Below are 18006 nucleotides of genomic sequence, written 5' to 3'. Positions count from 1 at the left end.
GAGAGATGCAAGTTTTAGTAAACGATGTTGTAACTTTGAGCGACAGCACCAACACCAGAGTAGGAGCATTATGTCTGGTACCACTTCACTGGCCGCATCTGTAGAGAGAAGGCTCCAGTGTTATTATCTGGTGTTGCTGTTAATTGAGAGACGAAATAAATGACAAGATTTTCTTTACAAGAAACAGGCAGGTACCATCGGGCAAGTAACTTATTCTTGCACTGAATGGGAACCTTTTCTGTTACTGATTGTATCTTGATGCAGTGAAGAAAGGATATTAGAGAGTGAGTTGGCATTTGTTGGGCTCATTGTCCAGACAGGAAAATATAAAATCCTTTTAATATTCTCCTCGTTCAGTACTTAATGAAATGTATCCAACGGCATCATCTTTTCTAACATGCTACTCTCACTTTGCTCACTTCTACTTACTGTGTGTCTCTTTTCCTTTTTGTCTTGAGGGGCTATTTTGATTTTCCTGCCTGGATACGATGAAATTGTTGGACTCAGGGACCGTATCTTGTTTGATGACAAGCGGTTTGCAGATACCGTACATCGGTAAGGCATTTGTCAAAGCTGCTGATGCCTGCCTTAATGTCTTTTAGATGTAATAACTCCTTTTAAATACGATTCTGGTTTGCACACAGGTATCAGGTTTTTATGCTTCACTCCAACATGCAGACATCCGACCAGAAGAAGGTGCTGAAGAACCCCCCTATGGGCATTCGCAAAATAGCAAGTATCAATGCTACATCATCTTCTCCTTAACAGGTGTTAGTACTTTAAGATGAGAGCACTTATTTATTTGCATTTGTATTTCAGATTCTTTCTACAAATATTGCCGAAACGAGCATTACAGTCAATGATGTTATATTTGTTATTGATTCAGGCAAGGTGAAAGAGGTAGGTTTGGAGCAGTGACTTCATATTTTTATAAAGTGTTTTTTGTGTAAAGTCTAGTCAACCATGACAATTTGTGTTGGTACTGCATTGAATACCGTGTATTCCAGCGAGAAAAATACTTAACACTACGAGTAAGCTATCCTTTATGTAGGCCTTGCGTACACAATAGTTGGAAGTCAATGAAAATGTCCAACAGGTCTGAAACGAGCATTGACAAAGACAAGAGGTCTGGCTTTGACATGCAGCTGCAATTAATATTTGTGTTTATTTTTTGTATATTGTTCATTACATAAAAAGAAAACAGGACATCACTTAAATTTAGCTACTGTCTGATTGCAATAAAAATGTAAAATAAAAATTAAAGTAATTTTAACACCAGAAAAAAAACTTTTAGTTGTGAGATTATGTTAGATTTCGGATCTCTGGTGGGCTAAGGCTTGTGCCAAAGCCAGGCAGAGACCACCACTCTAGTCAGAGCAAGGGGGTTACATGCCAAAGATAACCCCTGCTCACCCCCTTGGTAGCTTGGCACGAGCAGTCAGGCTTATCCCAGAGGCAATGTGTAAAGCATTTGCGCAACACACTCAGCAACAACATACTAGGCACACCACACAAGGAACTCCACACAAGGTTATATCAAAAATAGCTTTTGTATTATCATAAAACACATTAGGATAGTAATCACTCAATATGCAATGTGTCACCTGGCACTGGGCAATATTTACAGGGGATTATATACACATGACATTGCCAGTTGGGCCACTGTCTGAACCATCACTTAGTAAAGATAGTAAATGTAGAACATGTAATAAACGTAGAACACAACCAGTAATTACTGGCAAACACTGTACTCAGCATCATCCTGTAACACAAACCATATTATGCACAGTATCACCTTAGGCGTAAAATATATTCTTCTCCAACCTCATAAGCATAAAACATCTTATGCAATCTTCTCCTAAGTCTAAATGCATTAGACCATAACCTCCTAAGCATAACTCACATTAGGAAATAATCTCACTAGTATAAACCACAGTAGGCAAATAACCTCCTACCTAAACCACAGTAAGTAATAACTCAAACATAACACAGTATACAAAACCTCATAATCGTAAAACCACATTAGAGCCATAAATCAGGGTGCGTAAATTATAGCATATATATCACATTTCCTAGCACCACATAAATCACATTAGGGCCTGGCGCCCTACATATCTAACAGTCCCCCTGGCCAACTGGCCTTCTCAAAGGGGCTCAAATGCCCTGTGTCCACAAGTCAGGGCGACTGCCAATGCAGCAATATCCAAAAGCACGTCATTGCGCTGGTGCAGGAGTGTACCTCACTCCTATCTCTCACAATGCCCCCCAAGAACTGTGGCCTAAACGTTGCAGCTGCCCACTACTTGCTTGGCAGCTGTGAATATCAAATGTAGGCATGGGCACTCACTGTACCCTTCGAACCAATGTACCCAATCGTTGCAGCTGCCCTCTGCAAGCGGGGCAGCTGGGATAAACAAACTGAAGGGGCCCTGGCATGACTGTGCCCTCTGGGCTGTTATGGGCGTCTAAAACAAGCATACCCCCTCGTTGGAGCCACACGGCTCTTGGAACAAAACATGCCCCACGTCGGAGCGCGACACCGATAATGTGCCCCGATGCGCCCCCATCGTAGAAGCGGCCTTCTGTCATGCGGGGCCACTCAGAAACTGACCCTTGACACTGGGAGAAGTACGGGCCCCTCTAGGACAAATGCCAACAACGTTGAAGCGGCCCGCTCTCTGGCGGGACCGCTCGGCCTCTGTGCCTCGATCAGCACCCCCCCTCCCCACATAGAGCCCTTCACTCACCGGCTCCTGGGGGGGATTCTGCTCTCCTCTCTTCGGGGTCTGCGTGGGCTTCCCTAAGGTTCACAGGAGCCCTGCCAACCAGTTGCTCCACCAGATTCCTGCCGGGCCTCCTCTCTAGCAGCAGGACCACTCAGGTGTCATTTGCAGGGCTCACCGGTCAAGGGAGCCCTGCTTCACGCGCGCTGGCTTCCGTCTGCTGCCTGCTCTCTCCGGACGGCCTCTATGCAGGCGGGGTGGGCTCCCGCCTGCCTGCAGCTTCACCTGGGACCCGGGGCTTCTCTTCACCGAGGCTCCCATCCGATCACGGGAGCCCGCTTCGTCACCGGCACATCTCACTCGTGGGGCTGCCCTTCCGTCTCGGAAGCCCTGCCCCCGGACTGCGCAGCCTTGCCTGCCTTCCGGGTCACGCTGGGTAGCGACCCGGAAGAGATTTCTTTAGCAGGGTCGGGCCGTGGCAGCGATTCCTTCTTGTGGCAAAGTGCGGGGTGGGCTCCTGCCACGGCAGACAACGCGGGGTGGGCACCCGCATTAAAAACAAGCAGGAAGCGCCCACGTGGGGTGGGCTCCCACCTAAAACCAAGCACATAAGCGGGGTGGGTACCCACATCTCTCCCCTCCAGCAGGGGGAATCCTCACGTCGGGATTCCCTCGGGAAAAGAGTGCAGCTCTGCGCTGCGGAGCCCTCATGCTCATTCTTCTTGGGAAATACAAATAAAGCGCTCTTCAGGGGCTAGGAGCCACAGCTCCTTTGGAAAAAGTCCATGAGAGGTTCAGGGGCATAGCTGGGCCCAGGGAGGCCAGCACACAGGGCCCTCCAGCAGGGAGACAGCCCCCATGGTGGTTCCTCCTGGGCCCCAGCAGCAGCAAGCCCCCTCTAGTCAGGAAGAGCACACCAGAACAGGAACTGAACAACCTCATGGAGTCACAGCCCCTATATTTATATCACAGATTCCTTTGTCTAAAGTGCAGGGCATGGGGAAACCAGATGTAACTGGTTCAGGGGGGATTAGGAGCACTTTTGGAAGCTCCTCTTCCCCTTTGTCAGGTGGGGGCTCGTCATCAGACACACCACAGGGGGGCGGAGCCAGCATTCACTAGGGCAGGCACCATCCTATTCAGAGTCAGGGGATTACCCCTCCCACTACTCTTAGCCCAGATGTCCTATTCAGCCCAGCGCTGGCTCACCCTGTCCCTCCTGGAGTCACACACACCTCCCAGCTCCTGTCACTCACAAGCCAGACATGCAATTCCCATCAGGCAGGCAGACACATAGCACACAGAAATGCCAACTTCTAAAAGTGGCATTTCTAAAATAACCACAATAAATCTGAGCACACCATTGCGCAGCATTTATTCACACAATTTCATACATACCAGACTTGACCACACTGCTCCTCTCATAACAGGAATTACCACTGACACACTGATCAGGGAATCCCCAATGCATTCCTATGGGAGGGCAGGCCAACCGTACAAATGTAACACAGAGAGCGCACGCACTTTACACTAGACCACAGTGCTAAAGTGCCCAGAGGCCTAAAACCACCAATACCAGGTCACAGAAAAAGGCAAAAAGTTTTGGGGTGAACCTGCCAAAAAGGGCCAAGTCCAACAGATTCATTTTACTATTATTTTTTATAAAATAGAAAAGAAAAATCATCACTCACCCAAGCAATCAGATTTCAGGTGGCTACAGCCTCACTTAAACACTTTTTCACAGCAACTTTAAAAAAGAGACAGAGAATTAATAGCCGTTTTTAAAGATAATAAACATAATGTTAAAAGGAATACTTTAAAAAGCTTTGTCACTGAATAGACCGGAACTATTTTTAAGCGGCGGTGAACAATCTGCCAATGCAATGCTTTCTACAGTCACTCAAAGTGATGGGAACCAATGGGTAAATTGGGCTGACCCATTGCACCAATCTGTATGTTGTGGTGGGCAGAAGCAAAAAGTGAATTACAATTCAACAGACCAATGGATAAAGCCTCCTAACCAAAAGCCTCTCTATGTATGTATAGTAGGTATGATTTTTATTTAAATCAATTGCCTGGCAAACAGTTAAAGCTGTTGACTTGCATTTTATAAATAGTGGGTGCACAGCACATGGTGTTGAATTAAGAGAGACCATGCTGCTCTCTTCTTTTGACCATTCCATTGCCCACAGTTCCTCAGATACCCTCATGATTAGATCATCTGACTAACTTTCGACGAGATGGCTGTTTGTGCTATTCCAGTCCATGCTTCAATTGGTTAACAATAAATCTATGTTAAAACATATATCACCCTTATTTGGGTACCATTATATAAAGAACACTAAATTATTTACAAAAGGTGATTAGGTAACAGCAACAACTACTCATATCAGAGTTAAAATCACTATGTACCTTTGCTTTAGTAATTTGAGGTGCATGATTCACATTGGGGCAACCAACCCAGCCCCCAAATTGTAACAACCAGAAGGTTGTTCACCTAGATAAGTTCATAGAAACAATTATTCAACACCCTTAGACAGTGTCCATGGTACGTGTCCATAAAAAACTCAATTCAAATATTGTCAGACAAAATGTGTCAATCTGTATATTTGAATGCTGTATTTTCCTTATTTCTTCCATAACCATACAGTTATCAGTAGACAGTATTAAAATTGCTTGAAGCCTGTAGCCAACACGTTTCATTCATTAAGAACTTCTTTCGGGTACATTTAGTTGTATCCAGTTAGTTTCACCACGCCGATAACACACATGGCATAATCTGCTACCCTTACAGAATCATGCGAGTGGATCCTAACTAGGCCACCGCACAGCAAGCATTGAACCCTGGAGGGAACTTGCAATTTAAAAGAAATGGATACATAATCACAACAAGAGACTTGCTAGGATTACAGATGCATTTTATGCTAGAAGGTTATGAGGAAAATAACTGTCCACAACTAAATGTAACTGAAGAGGTTTTTGATGACCGAAACGTGGTGGCTACAGGCTACAAGGAATTTTAATACTGTCTGCTTATAACTGTATAAATAAGGAAGAAATGAAGAAAATGACTTAAGTGCTGTATGAAAAACCACATGGGACCTGATTCACAAAGGTAACTTACATTATAGGGTAATTTACACTTTTGAGTAAGTTTACTACTTTTTGGCTGTTCTCAGAATCAGAGTGCAAATTTACTCCAAAGGTGTAACTTACGTGTCTCCACCAAATTGAAGGGCCTGGGCACTGGTCACAAACTGAAGGGGCTATTCACATAGGTAACCTATACTTTTGGAGTAACTTTACACTTGGAGTATCCAGAAAGTAGTAAACCTACACAAAATTGTAATTTACCTTTGTGAATCAGGCCAGCATCATTATCTTTGGCTCCCTTTTTTGTATTAAGTAAATCCAGAGTGGGGAGCGCTAGGTGGCGCCTGACCGACATGGCTGCTCTGCCGTGAGGCTCCGGCCGTGAGACCCCGCCGATCCTTTCTTCTTCGCCTGATCCTGCCCTGGCCGGCTGATTTCGGCAGTTTTGGGGCCCGGGCCCGCCTGGCTGTCCCTGGTGCGAGTTTGGAGCGCGACCGCCCCCCCGGAGCTGTGATTGCTGCCTGCTGTCGGCGCCCGGCGGGAGGCGGCTTTGATCCCTGACGCTGGCTGCGGGCGCGCGGCTACTCGAGACCGCGGCGCCCACGAGGGTGCTGGGCCTGAGAATCCTGGCGGCCCGGTGAGATCGTCGCTGCAGCAGTGGCGGCCCCCCCCTCGGTGGGGCCCCGACCTGGGATCCTGTGGCCGGCGGCGAGGTGCTGTGGAGCCCATTCCGGGCTGTGGTACCAGACGGAGGGCCGGGCGGTGAGTGGGGCACTCCCTGGTGGGACGACCTGAGCTGCTGTGGGGCTGGAGGTGGTGGGGGCCCTCCCCTTCGGGCCGGGTGTCGACGGCCGGGGCACAGTCTCCCCCCACTCTCCCCCACCAACGCTGCTGGACCTGCCCTGGTGTCCCGAGGCCTGCGGCGGAGAGCTGGTGCACCGGCTGGGTGCTGTCCTACCTCGCGGCTGCAGCCCGAGGCCCCCTGGAGGGCTGCGCTGGGACCCCCCCCGAACGGAGCCTGAGAGCAGGAATAGGCGGTGAGTGCGGCGGCGGAGGATTGTTTCTGAGAGAGGCCCGCGGCCACGGCCGAGGCGAGGGATCGGACTCGTTGCCCCGCTGGGGACCCCGCCGGAGGCTGACCACTGGGGCCGGCCGTGTCGGGCCCTGTCCGGCTGCGGGCTCCCCCCGCCGCCCCCGTGCTGGGCCCCTGTCCGCTCGAGCGCCCCTTGACGCTCTGCGGGTGTGACGTTCGCTCGCTGCCCTGATTCACGGACGGCCGCCACAGATATGGGCAAAGACAGGGCCGGCAAGCCAGCGTCCGGGGCCACCCAAACCAGGATGGACAAATTTACTACTACCGACAAGGGGCCCGGCTCCACGGCCGCGCCGGCCCCGGCCCCTGCCACGGACCTTGCTGCCATCCTGCAGGCCATCAACTCCTCCCGCGCCTCCCTCGAGGGCATGGTGGGAGAGGTCAAAGTGGACGTTGCTCTTCTCCGACAGGATCTGCGGAATGCCACCGCCCGCATTTCCGAGGCCGAATCCCGGATCTCCACCGCCGAGGACGACATCCGCCACCTACAGGACCAGGTTCGGGAGTTGACCACCCACTCTAAGGAACTACACCGCCGGGTCGAGGATGCAGAAAATCGCGCCCGGCGCAACAACCTGCGCTTAGTGGGATTTCCGGAGGGAGTTGAATCGGGCCGAGCGGACGACTTCCTGGAGCGATGGTTCCGGTCCTGGATGCCGGCGGACAGCCTATCTCCCTCGTTCGTGGTGGAGAGAGCCCACCGCTCCCTGGCCCCCAGGCCCCCAGGTGCGCCTCCCCGGCCGTTCATCCTCAAACTTTTGAACTTCCGCGACCGGGACGCCATCCTCCGCGAGGCCCGCTGCCAGGGCGCCCTCCTTTACCAGAACCACAAAATCATGATATTTCCGGACTACACCCGCGAAGTCCAAGAGCAACGCCGCTCCTACACGGAAGTGAAACAAAAGATGCGCTCTCTGGGACTCCAGTATAAGCTCCAGTTCCCGGCCCGCCTCCGGGTCGTCTTCCAGCACAAGACTTTGTTCTTCGATACCCCGCGGGCGGCCTGGGCCTGGTTGACGGAGGAGCACCCCCTGCAGTGCTCTGGGCGCGGCTCGCCTGTGGGTATGCGGAGGGGACGAGGAAGACCCCGGACATCGAGGACCCGTCGGCGGCACCGCACGTTACCCCGGGAGCGCACAGCGGAGGAGGTGATCACCACGCGCTCTGGGAGAAGGTCACGCCGAGGGTCGAGAGCCTCCTCTGCCTCTTCGGCCGCACATGCCAGTCCCGGGGCAGATGGACGGCGGACCGTGTCGCCCCGGCCCACGGGCCCTGCAACTCAGCCGGTCGAATTGGTGGACTCTTCGGACCTCTCTCGCAGCCCCAACATTTGACTCTCTTTGTTTCCTTTGGGGGGAGGGGGGGCTGGGGATGCCTGGACGGGGATGGGATGCCCCGTTATCAGTGTTGCTCTTGGCCAGGGCAGGTAACTCAGGTCTGAATTCATCGGTCTCAGGGGTCCACTAGCGCTCAAGCCCAAGCGTTTTAGCTTGGTGGTTCTTCCATTTGGTTCGGGCGACAGATGCTTCCGTTTTCGAAGTGTAGGGTGGGGGGGGGTTGGGGTTGGTTTGGGGTTGTTTCTTCCCCGTTGGGAAGACTTTGTTGGTGGGGGATGACTCCCTCTTAATTGTTGTACTAAGGCATCATGTGCTGTCTGGCTTGCTCTCCTGCCCGATGTCCCGTTGTCCTTCCTCTCTGGGGGCCTGCTCAGCCGCGCCCCTACTGGCCCCCTCTCCTGTCCTAGACCATGGCTGACCCGCCTGTCCCTAGGGCCGCCATGCGCATACTATCCTGGAACGTCAATGGTCTTCTGGACCGTTTTAAACGTATGGCGGTCCTCAAATACGCGCAACGCGCTGAGATCGATGTACTCCTCCTCCAGGAGACTCACCTGTTGGGTAACAACTGCCCCTTCCTTGGCCGCTACGGTTACGACAGGGTATGGCATTCCGGTTTTGTGCGGGGATCCCGAGGGGTGGCCATTTTGCTCCGCAAGTCCTTCCCCTTTGTCCTGTCCCGGGTGCATTTGCACCCCCAAGGTATGGTAGTGGTGGTTTCTGGCAATCTGGAGGGGCGACCCCTTACCCTGATGTCCCTTTATGCGGCGCCATCCCTCTTGCAGTCGGCCCTCTCCCACGCGGCGGGTCTCCTCCCGACACTTCCGGCGGGCTCCCTCATTCTCGGCGGAGATTTCAACGCCGTCTACTCGCCTCCCCTGGACTCGACGGGCCCGGTCTCCCTGTCCCGCGTCGCCCGCGCAAAACAGCTCTCATCCTGGGCCGAAGCGCAGGGCCTCTGCGATGTCTGGCGGATCTGGCACCCACAGGCACGCCAATACACCCACACATCGGCGGCCCATCACTCCCATGCCCGGATCGACCTCATCTTCGTACCATCCACCGACTGCGCGGGGGTGCGAGATGTACGCATTCTTCCGAGGGGCCTTTCGGACCACTCGCCTGTGCTCCTCGCTCTTGGTCCCCCACCCCTCTCTGCCCGTCCGATGTGGCGTCTGAACGCCTGGTTCCTCCACGACAAGGCTTTCCGGAAGGCGGTCGGGGGCGAGATCGCCGACTACTACTCCCATAACGAGGGCTCTGTCACCTCCCCTGCCGTCTTGTGGGAGGCCGGCAAGGCGACTGTCCGGGGCGCCGCTAAGGGGCATCTGCAGCGCCAACGGCGGGCACAATCCCAGAAGCTCGCGGAATGCGAAGCCCAAGCCGTGGAATTAGAGCGCGGTCTGGGGGAGTTGGACGATGCCGCCCGATCTCGTCGCTTGGCCTTCCTGCGGGAGGAGATTCGCCTCCATTCCCTGGAGGCGGCGAAGATTCTATGGCGCTCCTCGGTGGCCCGGGTCTACGGGTGGGGAGACAAAAACGGCACTCTTCTCCACCGGCTGGCGACCTATCCCCGGGCGGGACGGATCATTCCGGCCATCGCGGACCCAGCGGGTGGTACTCACACAGCCTCGGTGGCGATAGCCCAGGCGTTCGCTGACTATTACTCCCAGCTATACCGCCGCAGGCCGTCCACGCTCTCCCTTGAGGAATTGCTGGGGACGACCGCGGCTACACTTACGCGGTTGCAGCCCGAGGTTTCCGAGACCCTTGATTCACCGATCGAGCTGCAAGAGATCGAGGAGGCCATAGGCCGCTTAGCACCTGGGAAGACCCCGGGACCCGACGGGTTCCCCCAGGAGTACTACGCTCACTATCGGGAGACGCTGGCCCCGAGGCTTCGGGACCTGTTTGCAGCCGTGGTGGACACGGGCTCGTTCCGGCCCGAGACGGACACGGCAACCATAGTTGCCCTCCCCAAGACTCAGCCTCCCTCGCGGTCCTGCTCTGACTATCGGCCGATATCCCTTATCAACACCGAACTCAAAATCTATGCTACGGTCCTAGCACAGCGGTTGCGCCCGTCGCTCGCCTCCTTGGTCCATCCGGATCAATGCGGCTTTATGCCGGAGCGGGGGACCAGACACTGCCTGCGGCGCCTGCATCTTGCGATGGCGCACCGCGGCCGCCTTTCTCCCTACCTGGCCCTCCTTCTGGTTGACTTTGAAAAGGCCTTCGATTCCGTGGGATGGGCGTACTTGGCCGACGTCCTGGAACGCATGGGTTTCGGCCCCCGGTTCCGTGCCATGGTAGCGGTCCTATACGCGCACCCGCGGGCCCGGGTGTTGGTCAACGGGGCTCTCTCTCGCCCGTTTCCCATAGGTCGGGGGACGCGCCAGGGTTGTCCGCTCTCGCCCCTCCTTTTTGCGTTGGCCATGGAACCCCTGGCAATGCTGATTCGCGCGGATCCCGTTCTTCGCGGTTGGGAATGGCCAGCTGTGGCCCCCGATAAGATTGCCCTATACGCGGACGATGTCCTCCTCTATCTTTCCGACCCAGCGACCTCGGGGCCCCGGGTCCGCCGGATCCTCCATCGGTTTGGCCAGGCGTCGGGTCTCCATCTGAACCCAAAAAAATCTGTTCTAGTCCCGCTACACCCGTCGCGGGAATGTTTCGACTGGCAATCAGATATTCCCCTCCGGAGACTCTCCTTTAAGTACCTGGGGATCTGGGTCACCCTCCTCCCGGAACTCTGCTGGGCACTCAATGTGGCTCCAGTAGTAAACAAAGCCAGATCAGATATGCTCCGGTGGCAGGCCCTCCCTTTGAATCCGCTAGGGAGAGTCGCCTTATATAAGATGATGATCCTCCCCAAGTTTCTTTACATGCTGCAGAACACTCCATGCCCCTTTCCGCGCCCGTGGTTCCGGGACCTGGATAAGATGGTGACCAAATTCCTTTGGGGCGGTGGTCGACCTCGGCTGGCCTTGGACCGCTGCAGGGTCCCCTCCTACGACGGCGGCCTAAGCATGACCAACCTCTACCTCTACTATCTGGCCACCCAACTACTGGTGGTCCACGATTGGTTCTCAGGGGGCTGGGGCGACCCGGCTTATCGACTCGAGGTGAACTGCCTCGGGTTCCCCTCCATCCAAAACATGCTCTACGGCACAACGATCCCCCTGTCGCTCCCCGGCGTCGTGCGGGCTCCCTTTCTCGCGTGGCGCGCGGCCTTGCGACACACCAGATGGTCGGGGACGTCCACGCAACTCACTCCGCTTTGGCACGGGACGTGGCTGCGGGAGGTGGTGGGACTCACGGGCTTTCGGCAGTGGGATCTTCTCGGTATCTCCTGTCTGGGCGATATATGGCGTGGAAGCCGCATGTGTTCTTTCCAGGAGCTTCGGACCCGCTTCTCGCTGCAGCCTTCTCAATTCTACCGCTACCTTCAATTGCGCCACGCGGTTCGGGCTCACGTCCCTCTAGATTCCAGACTGCCTTCCCATAGTCCGCCTGAGGCCCAGGTGATGTTGGGGTATCTTGGGAGGGGGGGCATATCCCGCATTTATAAATCCCTAATTAACAATACACCGGTGGATTGGAGCGGGCTAAAGCAGCGATGGGAGGCTTGGGTGGGACCCCTGGATGAGGCGGACTGGAGGGACGCCCTTATGGGCCCTCGGTCGCTTACCACCTCCGCGAGGCTGCGGCTTATCCAACTTTATTACCTCCACACTGCCTATTTGACCCCGGCCCGCCTGTATCGTGCGGGACTCCGCGCGGACGCCTCTTGCACTCGCTGCGGGGAGGTTCCGGCAGATTTTTTCCACATGGTGTGGTCTTGCCCTCGTCTGGGGGACTACTGGGCAGCGATCGAGGCCGATCTAGCGGAGGTCCTGGGTTGGGAGGTCCCCCACGAGCCTAGAATGGCCCTGCTGGGCATCATGGACGGGATGGACGGGTCCCGCAATGAGAAGTACTTCCTCACCACTGCCCTTATGGTGGCTAAAAGAGACATAGCGGCGGCGTGGTCACAGCCAGACCCGCCCAGAGTGGCTACCTGGAGTAGAGGGGTGGATTGGTGTGCAGCTCAGGAGCGGTCGCTATACACTGCACGGGGCTGCCCAAAAAAATTTCGCAAGATATGGGGGAAATGGTTGGGGGGCCTGCTTTGAAGGGTGGGTGCGCAGGGGGGGGGGGGGACGGGGGATGGGAGGGGGCGGGAGGGTTTTTGCACTTGCCTGTTGATGCTTTCCTGATTGCCGATACTGATGCCTTGTTCACTGCACTGCTGTATATTATTCCTGATATTGTTCTTTATGCCGCAAAACACAATAAAAAGAAGTTTATCAAAAAAAAAAAGTAAATCCAGAGTACTCACCCATGGTTTTCCTCGAATGTATCATTTAAGGTCTGTCACCAACACCTTTGTGATATGGTGCTGTACCAAATGATTTGTCTGATCCATGCTCTGCCCTGTAATAAGAGTATATAGTTTTGTTCTGGGTACTCTGATCTCGGTTCAGTAAGGTATTGCCAAACAACTCCTCATTGCATTTAACTTTGCCTAAAATCATGATAATTGATATGGCTTATTCATTGGCATGTTTGTTTGTTTTTTAGTGTTGAGTAGAGGAAAAATATACAGTTTGTATAAAACTAGAATACCACATATGAGCTTGTAGCAAAGCTTTTGCCTTTCACATCATAAAACCTAGCACATAAGCAAAGAAACAGCCTTGTGACTGTATTTTGTTATTTCGCGTTATGTAGCACAACTGTACCATATGGCATTATCCCACTTTACAGAAAAGCAACTATATACATTCCTCTAGTCAATATGCAGTAGAGCAAAGGAGAGAGGGAGATTGTCTGATTTTTTGAGTACAGATTTTAAAGCAATGGGATACCAAGCAGATAACTGGGGAGGGTAAGTAAAGACAACATTCTGAAGGGAAAGACAGCGATAGTCTACATTAATTTGAATACATTTAGAATAAGAAAGTGTTTAGGACCTTTCTGCATGAAAAGTGTGTGGATGGCGTCAACAAATGTTTAGCAAAAGAGTTCAATTTGCTGGTTGCTGCTCCCTGAAGGATTGTTTTAAAGCTTGGGGTGTTCCAGGCCTTCCTGCTCAGGGTCTCAACTTGGCTGCCAGATTATATCTGACCAGGGGCAGCTGTCTGGTGCATCCTACAGTGTGACTGAACTGAATGTTCAGTATACAATTGAGTATGGGCTTGTGGGAGAGGGACTCAAGGGTTCATTGTAGAGAATATTCCAGAGGGGCTGGCATACAGTAGCAGGGCTAATGCGCGAGAATGCCCCATCGCAATATCTCCCTTGAGAAGGATGGCGTTGGAGATATAAGCACTGCTAAAATCTCAAACACTACTATCAGAAACCATCTATGATAAAAGTCTCTGTGAACTTCCTTGGGGTCTTTGCAGCAAATGATGGAGGCCTTCTAGATACTGGTCCCTCAACTGCAAAACTATTTTGTGGTTCCTCCACAGACACCATCACCAGTGCTGCTTTAACACAATCCCTGATGCCACCACCTCAGCTAACTTCACCTCAACCCTTTTACCTATGGAGGTGTCCATTCTGAACTTTCACCAACATGTCCAGTGACATTACTCGTGCATCCTAATCGTCAGAACACGGGAGTGAACCACATGATATTGACCAAGAGGCAGAAGAGGAATGGGAGATGCTTTCCCATGATGATGAATCAGGAGGATGTGGAATAGAGACGTCATACTCTCTACAAAGATCACAGAAATAATTCCTCTCTGGAACTTCTCAACGCTGAGGGAACTAAAGTAAATTCGCCCATGTCCCCTTCCTCCTCGGGCCTCTCTGTGATACCTATGAAGGAAGGTAATTTATTCACCTTCCCTCTTTTATGGCAAGAGGACACGGACCACTTGCTAAGCGGACTTAAGTCTGGCTCCCCATTGGAATCCTGCCCTTTGAAGATTTTGAAACTCAGAAGAGAGGTTATTGTCCCTCACCTGACCTCAATACTCAATGAGGTTAATACTTCCGGGCAGTACCCCACTTCCTGGAAAATGGCAGTGGTTAAACCCTTCTTTAAAAAGCACTCGCCAGACTCCACAGAGATAAAAAAATGATCGTCCCATCTCTCTTCTACCGGTCCCAGCAAACATTTTGGCGAAACATCTGAACTCTTTTCTATTTGAAGGAATATCAGCTGCTCGATGGCTCGCAGCATGGTTTCAGAAGTGAGCATAGTACTGAGACGGCGTTAACCTCTGTAATTAACAACATTCGCTGTCAGGTTGACTCTGGACATACAACTCTTCTGATCCTTCTGGACCGAAGAGCGTCCTTCAACACCATCTCTCCTCTGAGACTGGTGGGTAGGCTTAAGGAAATGGGGGTTAGGGGCACTGCCCTGAACCTGCTTACCTCTTTTCTTACGGGCTGATCACAAATTGTTAAGATAGGTCAATTTAACTCCGGTTCCAATCAGTTGTTCTGTGGAGTCGCTCAGGGGTCCTCATTGAGTCTGAGCCTTTTTAACATTTGTATCTGATAGAGACTACTAGCCGCAGATTCCTTAACGTAGAATTATCCCCAGGCGTGAGACTGGACCCGGAACATTTTCTTGTCCCGGCATCTCCGCGCCGGGGGGGGGGGCGGCACCACGCGACTCCGCCCCGCCGTTTTCCACGGGCGTGATGTCAGCGAGGTCACATAATCCCCACCCCGGTGCGCTGACGTCAATTTCCTTCTTTTCCGCATGCCACGCGGTTCCGGATGGTGTCCCAGGCCTTCTTTTCACGCTTTGCGTTTCCTTTTGGGAACAGTGTGCGAATGCCTTCCGGCTTCAAGACATGCTCGTCTTGCGCGCGCCCGATGTCGGCGATGGACCCTCACCTCATTTGTATGTGGTGTGTGGGGGTTACCGTCCCTCGTGGGGTTTTACTGTCGAAAAGAAGTTGGGGATACCACGAATAGGTTTAGGTTCTTGTTTATTTACAGATAGGCGGAGAACCAAACACTGATAGAACAGTCTCAAACTGTAACTAGGCAGAGCAAAACAACGTAGGTCTTCCCCGAGATTTCTCCCTGTAGGGTGTTTTCCTTGCTCCTCCACGTCAGGGGTCTCAATCTTCACAGGTGCTCGGGGTTGCAGGGAGAAAGAAAAGAGAAAGAGAATGGTCTGAGTTACTGCTACCAGGATCTCTTTGTTGTGCTACCGTCACCAAGGGGATGTGTAGGAGGGGAAGTGTGGGGTCGGGGATGTTATGCACCTCTCACGTGGGTCACAGCCCTTCACAACCTCCCCACCGCCCCCACCCAAAAGGTCCCCGCAGAGCCACTTGCCTCGAGCCACGGCCCGTTCTCCGGACCGCGGCGCTGGGACCCGGGGTGGTTTCTCCTCCCTGCTGCCCACCGGGTTTGAGAGCCGTAAAGATGTTACTGACGCGACCTGCTTCGTCGTCCGCTGCTGTTTCTCCTCTCGCTCGTCGTCCTCGTCCTCCGATCACCACCGCTCCTCCGGTCGCCTCTGCTCCTCCGGTCGCCTCTGCTCCTCCGGTCACCGCTGCTCCTCCGCTCGCCGCTGCTCCTCCGGTCGCCGCTGCTCCTCCGGTCACCGCTGCTCCTCTGCTCACCGCTGTTCCGCTCGATACTCCTGCTCCTCTCGATACTCCTCGCATCTCCCACACCTTCTCGTCCTTCCTTGCCGTTTTTAAGCGTCCCGCTTCCTCTTCCGTGTCTGGCCCCTCCTCTAAGGGCGGTCTCGAGACTAGACCGTCTCCCGTTTCCGGTGCTACATGCCGCGGCACAGTCCTGCTCCACTTCCGGTCTGACTCGCATTCCGGCTCACATGGTGTTTGGGTGAGCACCATGACTCCACGGACTGCGAGGCTTGTCATCAGATGAAGCCGAAGTCCCGGCGAGAGCGCCGGATGAAACTCCTCTCGGCCCGCATGTCCAGGTCGGCGGCGTCACCGCGTCTGTCCCCCGCGGACGGGTTCAAGAACCGCCGCTTCCGTCTCCGACATCGTCCCTCTCCGAGGCCGCAGGGGCGTCGCTCGCCCATTGGTTAGTGTCGCAGCTTGTCCCCGAGGCCCGGTCCCTGCCCTGTGGGGGGTGCGGGTTCTCTGCGGGTCGTGTGGCCTAGCACATTTCCTCCCCCCTAGCCGCCATTTCCCGGCATGGGGGCAACCAGAGCCCAAATGGAGGACTATGCTGCGGCCCTGCAGGCCTCCTTGGCTCCTCCTCCTCCTGGGACGTCTGCGGATCCCTTGCCATGTGCGGGGCCTTCTGCGGAGTTGCCGGCAGCTCCGGCGCCGACAGGTTCGGCTTTAGGTCTTGGAGATGCGGTGTCATTGGGTTGCACCCCTACAGGGTTCCCACCTCCGGACGACGGCGCCTCTGCCTCACCGCAAACCCCTGTGCGGGTCCCTGTGGTGTCACGGGAGGTTGCTGGGACTCGTGGCTCGTCCTCGAGTTCCTCTCAGTCCTCTGGGCAGGCGCCGAGCTGACGTCGCTCAGGCGCCGGCGGCTGCCGGCCCTGGCGGCACCCCATGTCCCCGGGTCCCCCTCGTCTTTCCAAGCAGGCGGCTGCCTCATCGGAGGTCGAGTCGGCGCCTTTTCAGCGCTGTTCTTTAGCCACCCCGGCTCCCACCCCGCCCCGTTCTACTGCTGCGCAGGTCGCCTCGGCGTCCCATTCGGCGCCGGTCGACGTCGTGCTGGCGCCAGTGGCGGCCTCCACGGCGCCGTGCCGGTGTCGGGTCGTAAATTCGTCTTCAGAGGCCCCCTCTTCTCCAGAGGTTTGGCAACTTTTTGTCTCTTCTTCTCCAGAGACGGTAGCCGCGTCGTGGCTTTTTCCCCGGCATCTTCCAAGGAGGGCTCTTCGCCGTCCCCGCGCCCGCAGTCTTCTCCAGAGGAGCATCAGGTTCCCCACTCGTCGGTCAACCTTCCCCCCATTCCGAGCTTGGCCTTTTCTTCCTCCGTTTGGGCTGGGGGATGGCCGACTTAGCTGACAGCCGTCGCCCACGGAGGAATTGCTCTCCCCACCGCGTTGCCCTACGGAGGCGAGGGCTGCCTTCGCCCAGGCTGTCGCCACGGTCGCAGGTATTTTGCACATGGGCGACCCGGCTGCCCATTTCTCTGCAGATCATCTTCTTGAGGTTCTCCATCAGGGCTCTGGTGGACGGGAGCTGCTTCTTCCCTTCGAAGCTTTGCTCCATAATTCTCTCTTGGGGGGCCTGGAGACGTCCTGCCACGGGGGACCCGGTGCCGCAGCTGCCCCTGCACTGCCACCGTCCTGCTCCGCATGATCCTGTCTGCCTTTCCTTCTGCCCTTCTACCAGGGGCCCTCTTCTGCAGACTGCCTTTCCCTCCTTGCCATCGGTGTTGTCTTCTCAGTCACGGGAGGCCCTGTGGTTAGATTCATGGGGGCGTAACATCTTCATTTCCTCCAGTGCTGCCTTGCGGGCGCTCAACATGCGTTGTGTGTTGGCCAGAGCCACCTCCAGCTTGTGGGATTCCCTTCTGTCTTGCGCTTCTCAGGAGGGTGCCTGCGCTGATCTGCGGTACCATGTGTTGGATGGCCGGGAGCTGGCAGTGTTTATTCTTCGCTCAGCTCTATATGTCTCTGAGGCTGTTGGTCGCACTATGGCATCTTCGGTAGTCCTCCGTCGCCATGCTTGGCTGAGGGATAGTGTTTTCCCTGAGAATGTTAGGGAGCGTCTGGTTCACCTCCCTTTCGATGGCACGC

At 54.4% G+C, this 18006-nt stretch overlaps 1 protein-coding gene across 8 annotated transcripts in view; it reads left to right on the top strand.

The window, feature by feature from the left end:
- Nucleotides 1-18006, top strand: part of YTHDC2 (YTH N6-methyladenosine RNA binding protein C2) — a 1174422-nt gene that overhangs the window by 559692 nt on the left and 596724 nt on the right. For all 8 annotated transcript variants that reach the window (XM_085632632.1, XM_085632630.1, XM_085632634.1 and 5 more), the window contains exons 15-17: nt 459-555; nt 645-732; nt 820-900. In XM_085632632.1, the coding sequence (XP_085488758.1) occupies nt 459-555; nt 645-732; nt 820-900 (266 nt within the window). The remainder of the gene's footprint in view (nt 1-458; nt 556-644; nt 733-819; nt 901-18006) is intronic.

Source organism: Triturus cristatus, chromosome 2_1 (assembly GCF_964204655.1).
Source record: "Triturus cristatus chromosome 2_1, aTriCri1.1, whole genome shotgun sequence".
Taxonomy (NCBI): Eukaryota; Metazoa; Chordata; class Amphibia; order Caudata; family Salamandridae; genus Triturus; species Triturus cristatus.
The sequence above is the reverse complement of the archived record's forward strand: the minus strand, read 5'-3'. Positions and strand labels throughout refer to the sequence as shown.